Below are 23,793 nucleotides of genomic sequence, written 5' to 3' on the forward strand. Positions count from 1 at the left end.
TATAAGTAACAATGCACATTTCAGTATACATTGCACCTGGAAATTATAAACAGGATCATATTGAAAGTGTAGTAAGAGAATCAGTTTTCCCAACCTCATAGTATATGAAAAAAATTTACTAGGAAGAAAAACTCTGGGCTCTATCTCTGATTAGAGGGAATTCCTCAAGGTGCGTACACACTGGGCGATAAAGTGGACGACTGAACGATAACGATATCGTTATCGTTCAGTCGTCCACTTTATCGTCCATTTTTAAGCCCAAAAAGATGAACGATGACGACGACGCGCGTTCCCGCGGGTCGTTCGTCATCATCGTTCATCGGGCTGACATGCAGGTCAACCTGACGATCTCGTCAGGTTGCTGCATGTCAGGGAATGGGGGAGAGAGCCCGGCGCTGAACGATATCGTTAATGATATCGTTCAGCGGCTGTGCTCAATGTCATGAACGACATTGAGCACTGCCTGCCGGGGACACACTAGACGATATCGCTCAGGGAGCATATTGTCTAGTGTGTATGCACCTTAAATGGATACTCTTCATCCCTAGAATCTTATTTAACCAGTTCTGTCCTGTCTTTTTTTCTGGTGTATAACTGGCTGCATTCACACATTTAGTCCACATTCAGCAAGGAACATCCCAATCCCAATCTGCCAAACCTGTCTGGCCCGGAGGTCTACATTGCACATCCTCCCTCTCCTCCCTTGCCATCCCGGTGATTGACAGCTGATGTCACAGGGAGGCGGGGCTTAAGTCTGGCAGTCATGGGGGACGTGGCTTAAGCCCAGACCTGCTGCTAGGTTACTGGTCCCACCTATAATTACAGACCTAACTAGAAATAACTGCTAAATCATTTTTAATGGTTTTCTGATCCACTTTCTCTTTTTCAGATTTGCCTAAACAAAATGTAATATCAAACCCTCAATATTGATGCATATTAAGTATTTACTAACCCAATAGATATCTGAATGCTACTCTTGTACTAATATTAACCTTTGATACTATGGGCCTGATGCTAACTTGGACTTATGTCAGTTTACATAGTGTACAATAAGTTAGTGACTATGCAGGTACCCAGAAAATGGGCGCACGCATATGTGTGTAGCATATTTGCATGAAAGTGATACTTATGAAAGCTTCAAACGGTAAAGTTGTGTTAATACGTAATAGCGAATGTGTATTTTGCAAGCAAAACAAACAGGCAAAAACATGGGTGTAAGCAGTGGCGACTCAAGAGGTGGGGCTGCAGTGCAGTCCAAAATTCAAATAGGGGAGCCACACCAACTGCCACCCCAAACATCGCCAGCCGGGACTCACTGGCAGTTGGTGTGGCACTCCTATTTAAATTTTGGACTGCGCTGCAGCCCCAACTCTTGAGCCGCTACTGGGTGTAAGTGTATGAAATGTTTGCCTGAGGTAAACCAAACGCATGTGTTACTAGTACAGATCACCACACATCTTGCCATGGGCACGCTTTAGCATAAGTATGTAAATAAACTATTTTTCTAAGTGTCTTTTTTTTTTTTTTTTTTAGCATGAATGACATCCAACTCAGCAACAGGCCCTATACCTTAAGAGTAGCTTTTAAAAAAAAAAGTTAATACAGGTTGAGTCTCCCATATCCAAAATGCTTGGGACCAGGGGTATTTTGGATATCGGAATATTCCGTATTTTGGAATAATTGCATACCATATTGAAATGTCTTAGGAAAAGGGCCCAAATCTAAACACAGAATACATTTATGATTTATATACACCTTATACACACATCCTGCAGGTAATTTTATGCAATATTTTCAATAATTTGGTGGCTCAAACAAAGTTTGTGTACATATATGAAATTCATGTATGTGTCATATATACCTTATACACACAGCCTATAGGTCATTTTATACTTTATTTTTAATAATTTTGTGCCTTAAACAAAGTTTGTGCACATTAAAACATCAAAAATCTAAGTTTTCACTATCTCAGTCATGCCAAAAATATTCCGTATTTCGGAATATTCCGTATTTCGGAATATTTGGATATGGGAGACTCAACCTGTATATCAGTCATTTAAAAGAAAAGGGTATTCTACAATGAGTTGTATGAAGTTAGAGATTGTCACACTGATGTATTGATTTATTGACAGAACATGAACAACCAGTACATACGTGTAGAGATTTTTGCTCTGGAAACTTGTGAACTTAAAAATGCTTGGGAAGAGAGAATTCAAAAACAAAATGAAGAACGGCAAATGGAAGCAGCCAGGCAGCAAAGGAGTGCCCTGAAGAGGTAAGTAACGCACTGCACAGTGCAGCAATGTACTCTCTATGCACAAATGATTAATATTACTAGTTAAAATTACTTTTCAGCATTGATGTATTAACATGAGAGTAGCCAATACTATTTACAAGCTGCACCTGTGATATGTTGGTCTGCACTGTAGAACATGCAGCTGGAACTAGAATTTTGAAACCTATTGGGAATGCACTGGCTATGCTATTGTTATTATTATTTTACATAAACGACAGGGACAAAATAGATGACTACACTTACATTAGTTCAAAATACATTCAATAGGTTGAAGTCCCATTTTAGGCTTTCAATTAAACTATATCATATACTTTTATGTTATATACTAAGTACTGTACTCACTTATTAACATTAGCAGTTAGGTGCTAAATTGCATCAAATTATAGCAACTATACAAATACATGGTTTTTATTTAATACTGTTTATTAGAAACATCAAATACAGGACACCTAGATACAGTGTGGCAGATTACATAATACATATCAGTTGCAACAAAAAATATTACAGGTTGAGTCTCCCATATCCAAAATGCTCGGGACCAGGGGTATTTTGGATATTTGAATATTCCGTTGTTTGGAATATGTGAATACCATAAAGAAATATCTTGGGAATGGGACCCAAATCTAAACACAGAATGCATTTATGTTCTATATACATCTTATACACACAGTCTGCATGTCATTTCATACAATATTTTTAATAATTTTGTGTATCAAATAAAGTTTGTGTACATGCATGAAATTCATTTTTGTTTCATAGACACCTTATGCACACAGCATGAAGGTTATTTTGTACTATATTTTAATAATTTTGTGCTTTAAACAAAGTTTATGTACATTGAACCATCAGAAAGCAAAGGTTTCACTATCTCAGTCATGCTAAAAATATTCCATATTTCGGATTATTTGGATATGGGAGACTAAACCTGTATTACTAATATTTCCTGCCAAGTAGATGATCATATCAAGAGGTTCATGTGGTTTTTGGTGATATAAAGAAACTTATTTTATCTTCATTCCACTCAAAGAAACCAGATGTTATTTTTAATAAGCCTAGAACTCTTAAAGACAAAAGCAATATTTTGTTGTCTACTAACATCTATAAATTAGGTAACTAATCCAGTTACTCCATACCCTCTGAGGAAATCTGTACTAGATATAATGTGTGAACCTTCCCTGAGGCACTCAAGGATTTTTGTTCTTGAAATTTATGAACTTAAACCAATGGCCAGTGACTTCTCTGGGTGAACACATTAGGATTACAGATATGTAAACTGTATCTGTTTTATGAATGTACAGGCATTTTGTTGTTAATTGTTGTTGATTGCAGACTTTTTATCTTATTACACTATTGCAGTCTACGCCTATATTGATGTATACAGTCCATTTATGGATGATCTCAGTGGAGTATGTACAGTGGGATTTGTTTTCATAGCCAAAAATGATTGCTTTTCTTCTTGGATGTCTTTAATTGTGTAAACATGCTACATTATGTATATTAGTTTAGTTTTTTCTGAAGCAAACCATCTTTGAAGAAATTTTGGAATTTTGGCCTTGACCCAAGAAATAGAGACATTGCATCAGATAATCATGATTTAATTTATTTTGTAGTACTGAGATTACCTTAATTCTATTTAGGTATTATTATGTATTACTTAAATATATTTCACACTACATATTCAATTTGACGCGAAAACCCGTTATCAGCGATAATTTATCATACACTGCACAGTGCATTACTACTGGGGGAACCACTCCTTGGGGCACTGCATAAGGGGCATTACCACTGTGGGCACTGCATAAGGGGCACTACCACTACTGGGGGAACTGCATAAGGTACATCACTACTGGGGACACTGCATAAGGGGCACTATCACTACTGTGGGCAATGCATAAGGGCCACTACCACTACTGGGAGCACTGCATAAGGGGCATTACCACTGTGGGCACTGCATAAGGGCCACTACCACTACTGGGAGAACGGCATAAGGACCATTACTATTGGCACTACTACAGGGTGCACCACTACTGGGGTCACTGCATAAGGGGCACTACCACTACTAGGGGAACTGCATAAAGGGCACTACCACTACTGGGGGAACTGCATAAAGGGCACTACCACTACTGGGGGAACTGCATTAGGGGCTCTACCACTACTAGGGGAACTGCATAAAGGGCACTACGACTACTGTGGACACTGAATAAGGGCACTAGCACTACTGTGGGAACTGCATAAGGGGCACCGCTACAATGGGCATTGCATAAGGAGCACTACTGCTGTGGGCATAATATGTAAGGGACACTACTGTTGTGGGCATTGTGTATGGGGCACTTCTACTGTGAGCATTATGTGTATTAGGGGCACTACTACTGTGGGCATTGTGTATAAGGGGCACAAATTTGGGCATTGTGTAAAAGGGGCACTGCTATGTGCCATACATGAATAAGGGACACTACCATGTGATGTAATGTGAAACAGGGGTGAATCAAGATTGTGCTACTGTGTGGCGTAATTTGAATTGGAATACTAATGTGTGATCACGCACCATTTTTAAAGATCACACCCCTTTTTTAGGCGCACACCCGACGGCACGCACTGTCCCTTTTCTTGAAAAACGCAGAAGCGGGGGTGAGTTCCACCACCTCTCTAGGACCAGTTTAAGCACTGCTACACAGTATGTGTACTGTACTGTAGGATACATAAATTGAAAAGCTAATGGGCCTGATTCAGTGGTACACAGCTGCATCTTTTTGCAAAGTCGCGGCTCTGCAAAAAGATAATATGCAAATGCTAATCTCAGCCTTTCTCTTATGACTAGCATGCGCCAGAATGTGCAAGTCCTGAGAAACCCAGTTTCAGTTCCCGTATGTGCTTCAGCACTGCCTGCATTTTTGTGGGTAATCAAGCAAGCCGGACCTAATACTGTATGCTAATGCGTGGGTCCATGCATCTGCAATGGAAAGCTGTGCTTCCCATTGATTGTTTTACACCAGCCATCGTAACCGTCATCATTAATATTGGCACTTTCACTAGCCCCATGCACAGTGCAAGAGATCCGTAAATTCCTCATTCTGTGAACTGGACGAAAGTGGAGTAAATTACTGTAACTCCGTCAAGTTGCATAATTGAAGTAAAATAAGGAAAATGTCCAGGTTATAAATAAAATTGTAGGTTAAATTTCACAGATAATACTGTGTCCAATTATGTGCCTAAATGCAGAATATGATGAATATTCAACTGAACAGCATGTGACTGTTTAATATGTGATTGTTAAAAAATAATGGGTTAATAAATAATGGATATAAATTAGAACTCACACATACTTTAAATGATTGTAATATGTAAGATACCTGAATGTATGTCCCTCCATACTAAATTCAGAACTCATAATCAGATCCATATTTTCAAACAGGAAATGTCCACATGAAAGAAATGTATTGCATCATTCCTATTTGAGAACATCTCTGTACGTATTCACAATCAAGAAAATGAACTGCATCTAATACATGAAACATAAAGGTCTAACTGGCAGGGAAACAAAATAATTGAGTATTGTCCCAAATAATTAATATTGTACAGTGATGTTTAATTTCTATACATCAGTAAATGTAAATTCTGCTGATTACATATGTTTTTTAGCCAGCACAGTGTTGCAGTGATTAATATTGCAGTCATTGGCTGACTGAGGCATGAAGGGCTCATGAGGGGAGTGACCAACTACTATAGAGGAGTAGAACAGACAGCCAGCCAACTAAGCATTGAAGACAAAACATGTATTATATTACCGTATATATATATAAAGCCATGGTAGGTCTGGCACTCCCTTTACAAATGATTACTTAGCTGGATGCCGTCACAGATAAATAACCATATCTACTCCAGTTGAGTGACACTAAAAGCATGATGAAAAGTACACTTTGGCAGCCAATATTGTCAACATTTCAGTGCCTTTAATAACTTAGCACCTTCATCAGGACTAATATTGAAACTTAAATAAAGATATTCACCCAGTGTGCACTCAGCTTTGGCAGCGGGACCGCACACAAGGCCAGAGCCACATAATCAGTGACATCATTGCAGTAGTTAGATGGGTCACGCCAAATGATGACTCACCATTGCATACCAATCACCATAGTAACAAAAGCTAAAACAACAGAACAATATGCAACATGATTACTGAAGCAGACCAAGGGATTATTCCACAAGTAATTAAGTAAATCTTAGATTACAAAGTGACCAAATTCCTCAAACGATCACATTAGCAAAATAAGTTATATCATAAGTATACGTCTACTATAATAGCACAATACTTTCAAAACATAAAAATGCCTGGGGACTGAATGCAGATAAGCATAGCATAGCAAATAATACAAGAGATAATAAAGTCAATATACATATAAAATTACAAACAATACAAAAATTATCAAAACATATACAATACTGTATGTAACCTCTACCATGTTGTATAAGTAGAAACATATTCAGTATAAGGATAACTACATAACTATCTACTAAGACAAGGTTATCCAGTGTCTATACCAGGGATGTTGCTGGCTACATTTTCATATATGCTTGGTAGGGTGTGATTATTGAGCACCCCATTTTATCTGGTACACTGCTTTACTTTATATTTGTTTGTGGCTTTTATTGTTGCTATTTTCTTGGATGTTTTAAACCATATTATTATTAAACAATACTGCACTATATATACCCTTTTCATCATTTTTTCACATATTTATACACTGAGAGGATAAGGAGGATTTACCAACATCCTTCAGAAGAATCTGAAAAGTGGAAAAATAAGAAGAAAGAAGATTTATATGACTATATATAGAGACGAGACAAGAGAGATACCTTGAGATTGTATTATCCCGGAGGGTGCGCACAATTGCAAGTACTTTTTTTCTGTATGACTACCAGTGGTGTATGACCACTATTGTGATTGTGCTGCACTACTGAGTTGGAGTGCAAGATTCTCGTCATATATTTTTTATAATATCTCAAAGTTAATAAAGTGTGTGGGACCAGACACAAATATCTGGCTACAGCTTTCTCGCTATTAAGGGCTGCTCTCATAGCGGATCTATGGGTAGCCATCCACTCCGTGAAGGTCTTTTCTGTTTTACCTATATAAGATAGGCCGCAAGGACAGATGATTTGATAGACCACAAAACTAGAGTTGTAAGTCTCTGTCTGATGGCATATGCTTTGCCCGAATGGGGATGATAAAAAGTATATCCTGCTTTACGGTGACTATATGTGATACAAGTACATTTAATACAGTACATCCCTTATTGTCATCCAAAAATGTGTCTCAGTGGTCTTACCTAATTAGTGATATCAGTTTTAACCAATGAATCACGAAGGTTGCGTCCACGTGTATAGCATGGCATGATTCTAGTGTTTGCCAATTTTAATTCAGGGTGAGTTTGATTAATACTGTTACTCGCCTGGTTATAGTGGTTCACCCATGGTATAAATGGATATTGGTCCTTCTGTTTACACCTATGTGACAAAGAATCTCTAGCCATAAGCATTACTTTATTTTTAGCATCTTCAAGTAGTTTAGGGTGATAACCTCTTTCCAATTTTTTTTTATCAGAATATTCATTTGGTTTTCTGCCATAGTAGTATCTGAAGTAATGCACCTAATGCGTAACAGTTGTGACTTTGGTAACCCCCTAGACAAGGATTTGGGGTGGTAGCACTGAAAATGTAATAGGTTATTTTTATCTGTAGGCTTGGTATATAAGCTAGTACACATTTCCCATCTATTATGGATATAGAAACATTCAAGAAATTGATATGGGTATCACTAATAGAGTAAGTACGTTTCACTGGACTGTTACCACCATTTTGGTCTTCAATAACAGAAACAAATGCTTCCTTGGATCCTCTCCAAAAACAAGGAGGTCCATCAATTAAATGGGTATAAAATACCACTTTGTACACAATGGAAGGATCAACAAAAAGTTAAATTCATGTTCAACATCAAACACATATTTGCATATGATGGGGCCACATTCTACCCCATCGCACAATCTACTAGTTGTAGAAAAAAATTACCATTGTATAGAAAAGATATTTTTTGTAAGTATCAAATGTAGCAATTTAATTACAAGCTCCAAATCTGGTCCCTCATATCAGTCATGGCCCTTAAGTAATCTTTTAACTAAAGCCCTTCCCATATCATTGGGTGTGACCGTTAATAAGACATTCACACTACATAGCCAGATATTTCCTTCAAGGTAAGGCAGATCCTGCAATTTCTTCAATAATTCAGTGCTCTCCAAAAGTCAGTTGGAAAAGTGAATTCCTTGCAGCAATTATAGGCCATCCAGGGGGATAGCCAAATATTTTTGTATTTTTGGTGAAGTTTTACAATAATACAGGAACTACAGTATATGGTATTTAAGTATGAGCGCCTTCTGCAATTTGGAGCTAATGATGTTATTACCAACTACTTGTTCCAATGCGTTATTCAATTAATTCTTAAACATTATCATAGGATCACCTAGTAATAGATGATATACAGTGGTATAACTCAACTGCTGCTTAATTTCTCCACTATAGTCCTGTATATCCTGTATTACCAAGGCAACACCGTTATCTGCTGGTCTAAATATCAAACTGTTATTGTTAGCCAAAGATTGTAGTGCTTATCATGTCTCATAATAGGTAAAATGAGAGCTATGGTAAGAACTTACCTTTGTTAACTCTCTTTCTACCAAGTCCATAGGGTCCACAGGGAGACCTTGGGGTATAGAGGATCCAGAGTCATCTGTGCACCTATACGCAGTAAATTTTTCTCCCAGGATGCACTTGGGTCTCCCTCTATACCCCGCTCCCGGGCCAGAGGCACCTCAGTTTCGTAGCAAGCCAAAGGCCGGAGGAGAATAAAAGAGAGAAGAAAGTCTGGAACACTCAAGAATCACATTCTCACACATAAGGAGACAGAAAACCGGTGACCAGAGCAAAACCCAACTGAAACACAGGTGCGTCAGGGTGAGTGCCCTGTGGACCCTATGGACTTTGCATGAAAGAGAGATAAAAAACGTAAATACTTACCATATCTCTCATTTTCTACTTCAGGGTCCATAGGCTCCACAGGGAGTCCTTGGGGATGTCCCAAAGCAGTCCCTTTAAAGCTTCTTGCTCCTGTGCAGAGAGGAGAATCTGCCACCCTAAGGAAGCATCCTGAGAGGCAAAGGTATCAAATGCATAATACCTCAAAAAGGTCTGGACAGAAGACCACGTGGCCGCCTTACAAAGCTGAACAGCTGAGGCACCACGGCGAGCTGCCCATGAAGGACCCACAGACTGAGTAGAATGAGCAGTAACAGAGGGCGGCACTGGAAGGCCCTCATGAATGTAAGCCTCAGAGATAGCCATGCGAAGCCATCTAGCCAAAGTTTATTTATTGGCTGGCCATCCCTTGTTGTGAAAGCTGTAGAGAACTCCCCCCCTCACCCACCGAGACTCCCAAGACTGTTGACCATAGTGTCCAGCAGGGGTAACGTGCCAGTCTATTGAACTGCACAGAAATGAGCCCCCTGAAAGGGTCGACCCACCTCCCCCATCTCTTCCCCCCACCTCTCTCCCCCACCTTGTTGCCCGGGACTATATAGGAGAAGCACTGTGACTACTCCAATAAAACCATTTACTCCCACCTTGTGTCCGCCTCTGTCATTCCATTGATCCACCCCTCCCCACTAATTCACACCACACACACTAGCAACCACATACACAGTCCAACACTCCCCCATCATCATTGCACCCACAGGGTGAGTGCACCTTCCGTACCCCACCATCCCAGTCTTAGCTGTAAGACATTTGAGATCCACTGAGTCCAAGGGTTCAAATGGAGAGCCCTGGAGGGCCCTAAGGGCAACAGCCAAATCCCAAGGTGCCACAGGAGGGACAAAGGTAGGCTGAATGTGAAGGACACCCTGTAGGAAAGTGCGGATATCTAGAAGAGTAACAATCCTTTGCTGGAACCACACTGAAAGAATAGACATGCACCTTCAGTAAAGCAAGGTGGAGACCAAGATCCAAACTCACTTGCAGGAAAACCAAAACTCCGGATATCCAAAATACCTGGGGGTCGTAACCTTTGGGATGACACCATTGAAAGTAGGTGTGTCACACCCTGTTGTAAATCCTAGCAGAGACTGGTTTACATGCTCTAAACAGGGTGTTAATCACAGAGTCAGAAAATCCCTTTGACCTTAGGAGGGATGTCTCAAGAGCCACGCCATCAAAGACAGGCAGCCCAGGTCCAGGTAAAAGCAAGGACCTTTGAGACAACAGGTCCGGACGTTGAGGCAATACAGAGTGTCTATGGAGAGACTCTGAAGATCTGAGTACCAGTGACGTGTGGGCCACGCTGGAGCCACCAGCAGGACAGTGCCCCCTTCTTGTTTGAATTTCCGAATTACTCGAGGAAGAAGGGAGATTGGAGGAAACATGTATGCAAACTGGCAGGTCCAGTTGACTGACAGAGCATCTACTAAGAGAGCCTTGGCATCTCTTGTCCTGGACCCGTACACTGGCAGTGTGTGATTGTGTTAGGAGGCCATGAGGTCCACATCCGGAAGGAGCTGAAACACGTCTTGGTGAAGAGACCATTCCCCAGGATGCTGAGGAAGTCCACTTCCCAATTGAGAACTCCTGGAATGCACTGCAGATATGGCTGGAAGATGACCATCCACCCATGTCAGAATGTGTGACACCTCCGTCATTGCCGCCTGACTTCGAGTTCCTGCTTGATGGTTGATGTATGCCACGGTCGGGGCATTGTCTGACTGAACTTGCACGGGATTTCTGTGAAGTATGAGTATGGCTTGTTGCAGGACCCTGAAGACCGCCCAAAGTTCCAATATGTTTATTGGCAGGGCAGACTCCTCTGCTGTCCACCATCCCTGAAAGAAGTGTGGACCTTTCACTGTGCCCCAACCCCGGAGACTGGCGTCCATTGTCAGGAGGACCAGTCCGGAATCCAAAAAGGGATGCCCCCTGGTGAGGTGGCCCGTCTGCAGCCACCAAGCAAGAGACAGATGCATCTGTTAATTTGTATAAAGAGAGATTAACCAATAGGTTCTGCGTGGGAGTGAGGTTTTTTATTTGCCACAACCTCTGCCTTTGCCCCTGGTAGCCCTGTCTGGTGTACTTTCTCCTTCTTTTGTGTCTCTTGTACGTGTCACCATTCCTAAATGGACAGTTGAGCTCCTTACAGTAGAAAGTGGAGCTTTAAATCAGAGAAACAGACATGGAATTTACCAGACACCAGACCTCCCCTCCAGGTCAGTCTGATCCTAATTGCTGTATCACAGCACTGAGAACATGGGTTTCATTCCAAAGAGGGTTGTCTGTGTGAGTTTGCATGTCCTCCATGTGTTACAGTGGGTTTCCCCTGTGTTCTCTGGTTTCTTCCTTCAGTCAAAATACATACTGGTAGGTTATTTGGCTTCTGAAAAAAAAACCTTAGAGTATACTTAGGTTACCATGTTCTACGGCAGCTGTTCATATTGTAAACATAGCATTTTTTTCACGGCATCCCTAGGCCAAAACTTCCTTAATGACAAATTTAGCAAAAATTATTCAATTAAGTAAATTGTGCTTGCCTGCAGGGCCATCAAGATCGGTGATAGGCCCGGGTACTGGAAGTGTGTGGTACATTTGATTAATGCAATGTGAGTTGGACCAAATCTTTCTCATCATAGTAATGTTTCAAATGTGCATTGTGATAAATATGTCTTGTATTTCTTCATGTACAACTCTGAAGCTTATTGTAACGAGAGTGACTTGTTTTTCCTCTGGGAAAAAAACACTAAATTAACTTTCACTTATTATAACCGAGTGTCTTTGATCTTATGTTCCCATTGCTGCATTCTTGGGATGATATACACTGATTGTAATGAGTCCCATTAATGCACTCTCTCATCCAAATTTAAAATGAGGATTAGCAGCATGGCATTCAATTTACACCGTGACATTCATAGAAAATTTGAAAAAAAAAATCTGTTGTTTGGCCTGGGATGTAGTCAGCATCCCGGGTAGTGGCTGTCATTGGTGTCATTGGTGTGTTGGTGGTGTCCTGGATGATTGATATCGATCATCCAGCACTCCGGGAAGGTGCAGGAACATCAGTCAGCGATATCGTTATCGCTGACCGATTGTACCGTATGTACGCACCATAAGTCAACTACTAAGTTCTGCATTCTGTCAACACCAGTGATTTGGTTTTATTGTAAAAGCACAAGAGAATTTAGGAAATGCATTGTATAGTGGACTCCAAAATTCAGTATACTCAACAGTGTATACTCATCAGTGGAATGCCCTCTGTCAGTCACTGCATAACAGTCACTTAGATTATCTGTATATTATACAGTGGTCACTATAACATTTTCTGTATTGCATATCTCTGAAATTACAAATAAAAATGAGTACAGAAGCCGCAAAAATCGTATGTAACTTCCTATCTGTTCCGAGAGAATGCAGAACTACTTAGAGATTGGCTTCCATGAATATGACAACTTCTTACATCAGAGATTTTTAACGCCATACCTGAAGTACCCCCAACAGGTCATTTTTTTCAGGATTTCAGTCTGTGGAAACAGATTGGACAATTATTAACCAAAAATAGATTAATTCACCTGTCCTGTATATAGCTAAATACATCCTGAAAACATGACTTGTTGAGTATTTGCATCTTACAAAACCATGTTGCAGTGCAGGTGGGAGGATGTAATATATGCAGACAGATTTAGACTTACAGTAGGAGAGTTGTGACTTAGTGCAAATCTATATTGTAGTATAAAATAAAGTTGTCCAGCATTTGTGAGCTAAATGTAAAATTATCCAGTCTTTACCCTGTGTGCAAAAAAAATGAAATGCAGTTGTATTGCTTACATTGCAACATAGTTAGTTTAGTTGCAAAGTTTCTCCATTTGTTTGCTTTGCTCCCAACTCAGAATCGGCTCCAATATGCCTGAAGGAGTGCCACGGGTTGGTGGCCCAGGACCAAAAGAAATAATTTATGGTCAATGGAACAGGAAAAACCAGAGCTGGTTACTAACAGCGACATGCATGTGAAGTGTGGCGGGATGCATCTCATCCCGAATGCGATGTGTCATGCATCCCGCCCATCAACTGAAACAATACACACAACAATACAATTTTCCACAACTTGTAGCAAATAAAAAAAGTTTTTCCTCATTAAATGCGGTAGTTTGTCTAGTTTCTAAAATGGTAGGCCTTGCTAGGCTACTATACTCTTCCAATGCATAGTAAGCATTTAAAACAAAACAGAAAATGTTAAAAAAGAATTATTTTCATTTCAAGTGCAGGTTTTTTGTCAAAACCTACACATAGAATCCTACTTTTTACTATTTTGGAAAGGTGAATTATTGGTGAAACAAGAACCACAATTTATTTGTGGTATTTATACAGTAAGACAAGAAAAAAAAATCACAATTGCATTTGGTTCCCTTTCTAGAAATTTCAATATAAAACACTTATTTGGCCATTTGTGTTAAAACATTTTTGACATTCAGCATGATGAGAATGGGCGGTCACTCCCCCAAATGTCATACACCGTATAAGGGGGTGTGGCCATGTCTTGGTGATGCCATGCTCCTTTATGCGGGAAAGAGGAGTCTGCAGTGCCAACCCTATTGACATCACTGGCACTGTACTAAAATATTAGTGATATTGATGTTGGAATATGATGAGTGATGACATCAGAAAATGGACTCAGCAGCACAAGGGTGAGAAAACTCCCAGCAGCGAAGGGATTGAGGGCTCATGAAAACTTAAATGCAACTTACAATCTAAACATACAAATAAATGCAGGCTACAAAAAATTACGCACTTAAATGGTTATGTTGTGTTGAATGTGTCTCTAGATATATGCAACACAGTGCAGTGAGACTGATTGCAATCACATACAAACATCTTATTTTAGAAGGAAATGGTAGAGGATGCTGATCTATGCGCATAAGCTGCCGATTTGTGAAAAACAAGATCTCAATAAGGCATCACCTTCCCTACGGAAATACCTAACAAAGAAAAAATAGAGACCGTTCATACACAGGTAGCGCTGTATTGGTATATGAAACAATGAAAACATACAATACGTCCCTTTTAAGGTAAGAAGTGTCCTCAAATGATTCTTCTCCTTCTATTGTTTAGTAAGTTTCTCAATTCCAAGTGGGGTTCACATAGAAGAAATGATATGAACAACAAAAAGAAATCCAATGTGTAGTAAATTCTTAGTACAACCAATGAAATTTAGTGCACGGTGTAATGTCTTGATAAAGGCCCAAGATTGGGCTGAAACGCGTTGACACTTTTTTCTTTGGAAGCTGTGGATACTTACTACTGACCTCCATAGGTAAACTATGCTGTTTTTTTTATATTTTGCCTTATAACTGTTGTATATTTCTATGTCCACATCCTATATATGGGATGCTATGTATGTGAATAAATTACTTTTTTGAATTATATACGCATATTAGAACACACGTTCAAATTCTTTTGGGGGAATAATACACTCTGAATATATAAGAAATATTGGTGATTGCTACGCCCTGAGGGCAAAAGATACCTTGATGTGAAAGAAAATGCCTAATTAATTGTGAGTGGGGTACGCCATACCAGTTGATATTTGAAGTTTTTCATGTTTTTTTTAAAGAAACCTTTATGTGCTTACCCTCAACCTCCTTACATGCGAGTAAGGTATGCAAAATCTATCTTTAAAAAGGCCAGGTGACGGCATAAGCACATGACCCATCATACCAGTCGTAAAAGAAACCTTAATATGCACATACCATTGATGTTACATTGTGAGTGGGGTACGCATTCCTAGAGCACATCAAATTACACCGTGCATGAAATTTCATTGGTTGTGATAAGAATTTACTACACATTGGATTTCTTTTTGTTGTTCATATAATTTATTCTATGTGAACCCCACTTGGAATGGAGGGACTTACTAAACAATAGAAGGAGAAGAACCATTTGAGGACACTTCTTACCTTAAAAGGGACGTATTGTATGTTTTCATTGTTTCATATACCAACACAGCGCCACCTGTGTATGAACAGTCTCTATTTTTTCTTTGTCAGATACCTTGTTATTTTACTCTTAATAACATCTTAGATCCTAATTACAACTATACTCTATGCAAGTTCGAAACACAGTGCATACAAACCCTTAGCAACATACCATACATGCCAAAACCATCCTTCCTTAATTATCATGCTTGTCACCCACTGTTCCCCCGGGGAGAAATACTCTGACTATTTTATATGTGTGTATATATATATATAGATATATAATCACAGCGAAGAATGGGACGGCACCCAGCGAGACTCCAATATAAATCAAGAACACAGCACTACATTGCTAAGGTCAACGTTTCAGTGTTTGCACACTTTTATCAAGACATACATAACAGCAATAGTACATACCTTATGAAGACTACACCCTGTGCTCCACCACCTTGTCACGTCCCGTCGGGAGTTCGATGACGTCACATGTGGCGCCATGACGCCGGCGTCACCGTCATCCCAGGAGGCGTGTCCACCCAGTGTGTACAACAATCACCATGGCAACTCAGTAAACGGCTTAAACAAGAACTGTATAAAAGGACAACAGAAATGTATCAAAAAGACAATCACAACAATTACAATTATACATATATAATCTAATAACCATAGTACATCAGCAGTGCCTGTATAGGAGCACTAAAAAACGTGAACGACAACCATCTGTATCAAGGAACACATGTATTTGTATTGGTATCAAAGGAAACAATTAAATGAATTAATTTCATTCAATACAAAAGGTTTGAGTGTCCGCAAGTTATATATCCATCTTGCTTCATGTTGAAGCAAGATGCGACCCCTGTCACCACCCCTACTGCTGGGGGGGATCCAGTCTATCATTTTGCATCGTAGGGTAGCCAAACTATGTTTCAAATCACGAAAATGTTTGGCCACCGGCTGATCACTGGATTTACCTTCGATGGCAGCCCTAATACTGGAGCGATGGAGCGCCATCCGCTCTTTGAGCTGGCGTGTCGTTTTACCTATATATAGGAGTCCGCACGGACACCTAATATAGTACACCACATAACGACTGGTGCAGGTTAATGCATGCCTTATAGAGAATTTCTGGCCTGAATGGGGATGTACAAAGCTATCACCTATCTCAAGGTGGCTGCACGTAATACAACCTGTACATCTGTAATTGCCTGGTCTCTTTGTTAGGAAATGTGTGGGTGCTACTGCTTTATGAAGTGAAACATCGTTATGTACTATCCAGTCCTTAATGTTATGACCCCTCTTGTAGGCAGGTGTAATTTTGGACCCTTTGAGCATTTTTAAAGCGTAGTCATCTGACACAATTGGCCACAGCTGTTTAGCTTTGGTGACAATATCTTTAGATTTATCTGAAAATTCTAGAGACCATAGGATTTGATTCTTCACATCCTGATCTCTGCGTTTAGAACTCAAAGCCACTGTTCTAGACACTGTAAGTGCCTTATTCTTGGCTTTCCTTAGTGATTTTGGGTTGTATCCCCTTGCTAAGAATTTCAGGATCATATTATCAATCTGTGTACAGGCATCCTCTGGATCACTACAAATACGTATGATCCTGAGGAACTGTGAATACGGCAGACCCCTAGTGAGGGCAGGTGGATGAAAGCTTTCAGCTCTCAAAAAAGTGTTCCGATCAGTGGTTTTGAAAAACACTGAAGTATTGATATTCAGTTGTTCATCTATGTTAAGTGCCACATCTAAGAAATGGGTAGAACTGAAGCTGCATTCAAATGTGAATTTAATGGCTGGATCCATGCAGTTAATCTCTGACATCGTTTCAACAAAGGATTGTTCAGTGCCCCGCCATAGAATGAATATATCATCTATGTATCTGTGGTATGATGGAATGGAGCCCTGTGTAGCCTTATTGGTGAAGAAAAGATCCCTCTCCACCTCACACAAATAAATTAGCGAAGCTCGGGGCTACACAGGACCCCATCGCACAGCCAGATTTCTGCAAATAAAATTTGTCATCAAACAAAAAATAGTTTCTTGTGAGCGTCAGCTCCAGCAATGTCAAAATAAATTTCAAATCAGGTCCCGAATACGCCGGATGACCAATGAGAATGCGTTTCACAGCATCAAGGCCCCTTTGGTGTGGTATAGAAGTGTAAAGGCTAACCACATCCACTACACACATAAGCTGTCTAGTAGGTAGTGGTGAGCATTGTTGCATCTGTAGAATGAAAGACGTAGTGTCCCGCAAAACAGTGGATTGTGCCTGTACAATGGGCTGTAAAATAAAATCTAAATATTGTGATACTGAATAGAAGAGTGACTCCCTGGCCGCAATGATTGGCCTGCCGAGAGGTTTAACTGCATCTTTGTGCAGCTTTGGGATAGTATATAACATGGGGACCTTCGGCCACTCATATGTCAGACTATCAAACGTTTTCCTTGAAATAACACCGCTTGTCAGAGCTTCTGTCAGGATGACATCCAGCTCCTTCTTGAAAATGGGTGTAGGATCACCTTTCAGTTGTTGATATACACCAGGATCTGAGAGTTGGTTATAAATCTCCTGTTTGTAGTCTCCTATATCTTGTACAACAATCCCTCCTCCTTTGTCGGCTGGGCGTATTACGATGTCTTTGTATGTGCTAAGATTTTTCAGCGCTTTTCTTTCAGCACCCGACAGATTGGAATTGCCATTGCCATATGGGAGTTTATGATCCAACGTTGCATTCTCTTCTATATATTGTTCCATACTATTATGAAAATATTTAATAGCCGGATTATTGGAAACTGGGTCAAATTTAGATTTTTTTAAATACGTGGGCACTGGTGTTGATGAAAAGTCCTGATCACCATAATGCTCTTGAAGTCTCACTTTTCTGCTGAATTTATATAAGTCCACTCTATTCTTGAATGTATTTGGCATATGTGAAGGTACAAATGACAACCCCTTGTTGAGGATAGAGATGTCATCAGTTGAAAGGGACCGTGAGGACAAATTGAAAACTACGTTTTCCTTTTGTATATTTTTCCTGGACGTCCTCGTCCACTGGCCTCCCCGGCGGGTTTTGGATCTGTTTGTGTATCGGGTCTGGCCCGAGTTCTGACCCCTAAAGGGGGTTTGGGTGTATATTTGTTGACTGGCCCCGTAAGACATTCCGTCTCACTGGAAGAGGGTGCCCCGCTGGAGGATTCTGTGTCTAGTTGAAATTTACGTGGTCTATACCTTGGTCTCCTCTCAAAGGTAGATCCACGATTGTTAATCCAGCTATAGACCTTTAATTCCGCATAGTCACGATTGACTGTTTGCAGTTTAGATTTTTTAAACTTGATTAGTTCTGCTTTATATTGGTCTATCTGTACCGACAATTTGGAAATTACATCTGTCGAGATTTCAGCTGGTAAGTTCTTAATGTGTGCAGTCTCGAATTTAGCAATATTGTCTTTAGCCACAGCGAGTTCTCTTGCCGACTCCTCAATGACCAACAGAATAAGGTCAAACGAACATCGGTTCAAAATTGCAGCCCACCTTCGACAGAAAATGGAATTATAGCGTCCTATAGTGGGGATATTTTTAATTCTGAAACCTCTCGGAATTTTCTTATCACGATAGTAATCTGAGAGAGTCACACCATGTAGATGAAAATCTACTTCACGTTTCTTGAGGCGCAATAGTTGTGCTGTCAATTGTTCAAGGCTTTCCTCGCCTGCTGTTATATCCAAATTTTCTTTGAATAAGATGTTATTGGCCTCGGCATCTGAGAAGCTTAGAATTTCAACTAATGGTAAAGTGATACTAGACAGTCCTGTAAGATCCGCATTGTCTGGAGCCACAGACATACCAATAGACTAGACAATTGCGGAGGTCATAAAGAACCTCTGTAATATATCCAAACCCATAGTATAAACTGTGAAGAAATACAAAAGTACTAGATATTGAACGTGAGAGGTGCCTTGTCCAATTAATCCTGTATATTAGAATATAACAGAATAATATCCACCACTATATAAAGGGCCGGCACTCTCTCTCCAATGTGAATGCTCCGGTGCACTTCCCCAAAGGACATGTAATCACAGCGAAGAACGGGACGGCACTCAGCGAGACTCCAATATAAATCAAGAACACAGCACTACATTGCTAAGGTCAATGTTTCAATGTGTTTGCATACTGAAACGTTGACCTTAGCAATGTAGTGCTGTGTTCTTGATTTATATTGGAGTCTCGCTGAGTGCCGTCCCGTTCTTCGCTGTGATTACATGTCCTTTGGGGAAGTGCACCGGAGCATTCACATTGGAGAGAGAGTGCCGGCCCTTTATATAGTGGTGGATATTATTCTGTTATATTCTAAAATACAGGATTAATTGGACAAGGCACCTCTCACATTCTATATCAAGTACTTTTGTATTTCTTCACAGTTTATACTGTGTGTTTGGATATATTACAGAGGTTCTTTATGACCTCCGCAATTGTCTAGTCTATTGGTATGTCTGTGGCTCCAGACAATGTGGATCTTGCAGAACTGTCTAGTATCACTTTACCATTAGGTGAAATTCTAAGCTTCTCAGATGCCGAGGCCAATAACATCTTATTCAAAGAAAATTTGGATATAACGGCAGGCGAGGAAAGCCTTGAACAATTGACAGCACAACTATTGCGCCTCAAGAAACGTGAAGTAGATTTTCATCTACATGGTGTGACTCTCTCAGATTGCTATCGTGATAAGAAAATTCCGAGAGGTTTCAGAATTAAAAATATCCCCACTATAGGACGCTATAATTCCATTTTCTGTCGAAGGTGGGCTGCAATTTTGAACCGATGTTCGTTTGACCTTATTCTGTTGGTCATTGAGGAGTCGGCAAGAGAACTCGCTGTGGCTAAAGACAATATTGCTAAATTCGAGACTGCACACATTAAGAACTTACCAGCTGAAATCTCGACAGATGTAATTTCCAAATTGTCGGTACAGATAGACCAATATAAAGCAGAACTAATCAAGTTTAAAAAATCTAAACTGCAAACAGTCAATCGTGACTATGCGGAATTAAAGGTCTATAGCTGGATTAACAATCGTGGATCTACCTTTGAGAGGAGACCAAGGTATAGACCACGTAAATTTCAACTAGACACAGAATCCTCCAGCGGGGCACCCTCTTCCAGTGAGACGGAATGTGTTACGGGGCCAGTCAACAAATATACACCCAAACCCCCTTTAGGGGTCAGAACTCGGGCCAGACCCTATACACAAACAGATCCAAAACCCACCGGGGAGGCCAGTGGACGAGGTCGTCCAAAAAAAATATACAAAAGGAAAACGTAGTTTTCAATTTGTCCTCACGGTCCCTTTCAACTGATGAGATCTCTATCCTCAACAAGGGGTTGTCATTTGTACCTTCACATATACCAAATACATTCAAGAATAGAGTGGACTTATATAAATTCAGCAGAAAAGTGAGACTTCGAGAGAATTATGGTGATCAGGACTTTTCATCAACACCAGTGCCCACGTATTTAAAAAAATCTAAATTTGACCCAGTTTCCAATAATCCGGCTATTAAATATTTTCATAATAGTATGGAACAATATATAGAAGAGAATGCAACGTTGGATCATAAACTCCCATATGGCAATGGCAATTCCAATCTGTCGGGTGCTGAAAGAAAAGCGCTGAAAAATCTTAGCACATACAAAGACATCGTAATACGCCCGGCCGACAAAGGAGGAGGGATTGTTGTACAAGATATAGGAGACTACAAACAGGAGATTTATAACTAACTCTCAGATCCTGGTGTATATCAACAACTGAAAGGTGATCCTACACCCATTTTCAAGAAGGAGCTGGATGTCATCCTGACAGAAGCTCTGACAAGTGGTGTTATTTCAAGGAAAACGTTTGATAGTCTGACATATGAGTGGCCGAAGGTCCCCATGTTATATACTATCCCAAAGCTGCACAAAGATGCAGTTAAACCTCCCGGCAGGCCAATCATTGCGGCCAGGGAGTCACTCTTCTATTCAGTATCACAATATTTAGATTTTATTTTACAGCCCATTGTACAGGCACAATCCACTGTTTTGCGGGACACTACGTCTTTCATTCTACAGATGCAACAATGCTCACCACTACCTACTAGACAGCTTATGTGTGTAGTGGATGTGGTTAGCCTTTACACTTCTATACCACACCAAAGGGGCCTTGATGCTGTGAAACGCATTCTCATTGGTCATCCGGCATATTCGGGACCTGATTTGAAATTTATTTTGACATTGCTGGAGCTGACGCTCACAAGAAACTATTTTTTGTTTGATGACAAATTTTATTTGCAGAAATTTGGCTGTGCGATGGGGTCCTGTGTAGCCCCGAGCTTCGCTAATTTATTTATGTGTGAGGGGGAGAGGGATCTTTTCTTCACCAATAAGGCTACACAGGGCTCCATTGCATCATACCACAGATACATAGATGATATATTCATTCTATGGCGGGGCACTGAACAATCCTTTGTTGAAACGATGTCAGAGATTAACTGCATGGATCCAGCCATTAAATTCACATTTGAATGCAGCTTCAGTTCTACCAATTTCTTAGATGTGGCACTTAACATAGATGAACAACTGAATATCAATACTTCAGTGTTTTTCAAAACCACTGATCGGAACACTTTTTTGATAGCTGAAAGCTTTCATCCACCTGCCCTCACTAGTGGTCTGCCGTATTCACAATTCCTCAGGATCATAGGTATTTGTAGTGATCCAGAGGATGCCTGTACACAGATTGATAATATGATCCTGAAATTCTTAGCAAGGGGATACAACCCAAAATCACTAAGGAAAGCCAAGAATAAGGCACTCACAGTGTCTAGAACAGTGGCTTTGAGTTCTAAACGCAGAGATCAGGATGTGAAGAATCAAATCCTATGGTCTCTAAAATTTTCAGATAAATCTAAAGATATTGTCACCAAAGCTAAACAGCTGTGGCCAATTGTGTCAGATGACTACGCTTTAAAAATGCTCAAAGGGTCCAAAATTACACCTGCCTACAAGAGGGGTCGTAACATTAAGGACTGGATAGTACATAACGATGTTTCACTTCATAAAGCAGTAGCACCCACACATTTCCTAACAAAGAGACCAGGCAATTACAGATGTACAGGTTGTATTACGTGCAGCCACCTTGAGATAGGTGATAGCTTTGTACATCCCCATTCAGGCCAGAAATTCTCTATAAGGCACGCATTAACCTGCACCAGTCGTTATGTGGTGTACTATATTAGGTGTCCGTGCGAACTCCTATATATAGGTAAAATGACACGCCAGCTCAAAGAGCGGATGGCGCTCCATCGCTCCAGTATTAGGGCTGCCATCGAAGGTAAATCCAGTGATCAGCCGGTGGCCAAACATTTTCGTGATTTGAAACATAGTTTGGCTACCCTATGATGCAAAATGATAGACTGGATCCCCCCCAGCAGTAGGGGTGGTGACAGGGGTTGCATCTTGCTTCAACATGAAGCAAGATGGATATATAACTTGCGGACACTCAAACCTTTTGGATTGAATGAAATTAATTCATTTAATTGTTTCCTATGATGTCAATACAAATACATGTGTTCCTTGATACAGATGGTTGTCGTTCACGTTTTTTAGTGCTCCTATACAGGCACTGCTGATGTACTATGGTTATTAGATTATATATGTATAATTGTAATTGTTGTGATTGTCTTTTTGATACATTTCTGTTGTCCTTTTATACAGTTCTTGTTTAAGCCGTTTACTGAGTTGCCATGGTGATTGTTGTACACACTGGGTGGACACGCCTCCTGGGATGACGGTGACGCCGGCGTCATGGCGCCACATGTGACGTCATCGAACTCCCGACGGGACGTGACAAGGTGGTGGAGCACAGGGTGAAGTCTACATAAGGTATGTACTATTGCTGTTATGTATGTCTTGATAAAAGTGTGCAAACACTGAAACGTTGACCTAAGCAATGTAGTGCTGTGTTCTTGATTTATATTGGAGTCTCGCTGAGTGCCGTCCCGTTCTTCGCTGTGATTACATGTCCTTTGGGGAAGTGCACCGGAGCATTCACATTGGAGAGAGAGTGCCGGCCCTTTATATAGTGGTATATATATATATATATATATATATATATATATTTTCTCTACTACACATATACATCATGTTAGCACCAAATGTACTTTCTATTGTGAGACAATTCAATGTGTTGAAGATGTTGTTTATATGTGTTAAAACAATAGCTGCGAATGTACATTTGCACTTTATTTGTGTCTCTCTTGGATGAAATTGATTATTAGCCTTGCAGTCATTTTGAAAACAACTTGAACTTTTATTTGTTAGAAGTAAATGCTTGAAGCATAGAATTCATGTCAGTGATAGATAACATATGTATTTACATTACTTTCCAGTGAAGCATAGGTCAA

At 40.2% G+C, this 23,793-nt stretch overlaps 1 protein-coding gene across 1 annotated transcript in view; it reads left to right on the plus strand.

Annotated features, from left to right (window-relative positions):
• Positions 1 to 2,135: 2,135 nt before the first annotated feature.
• Positions 2,136 to 23,793, plus strand: part of LOC148526684 (protein FAM240B-like) — a 72,874-nt gene continuing 51,216 nt past the window's right edge. The window contains exon 1 of the mRNA XM_088470268.1: positions 2,136 to 2,275. Coding sequence (XP_088326394.1) covers positions 2,136 to 2,275 — 140 coding nt within the window. The remainder of the gene's footprint in view (positions 2,276 to 23,793) is intronic.

The sequence above is a fragment of the Taudactylus pleione genome, unplaced genomic scaffold, assembly GCF_031769625.1.
Source record: "Taudactylus pleione unplaced genomic scaffold, aTauple2 ptg000095l, whole genome shotgun sequence".
Taxonomy (NCBI): domain Eukaryota; kingdom Metazoa; phylum Chordata; class Amphibia; order Anura; family Myobatrachidae; genus Taudactylus; species Taudactylus pleione.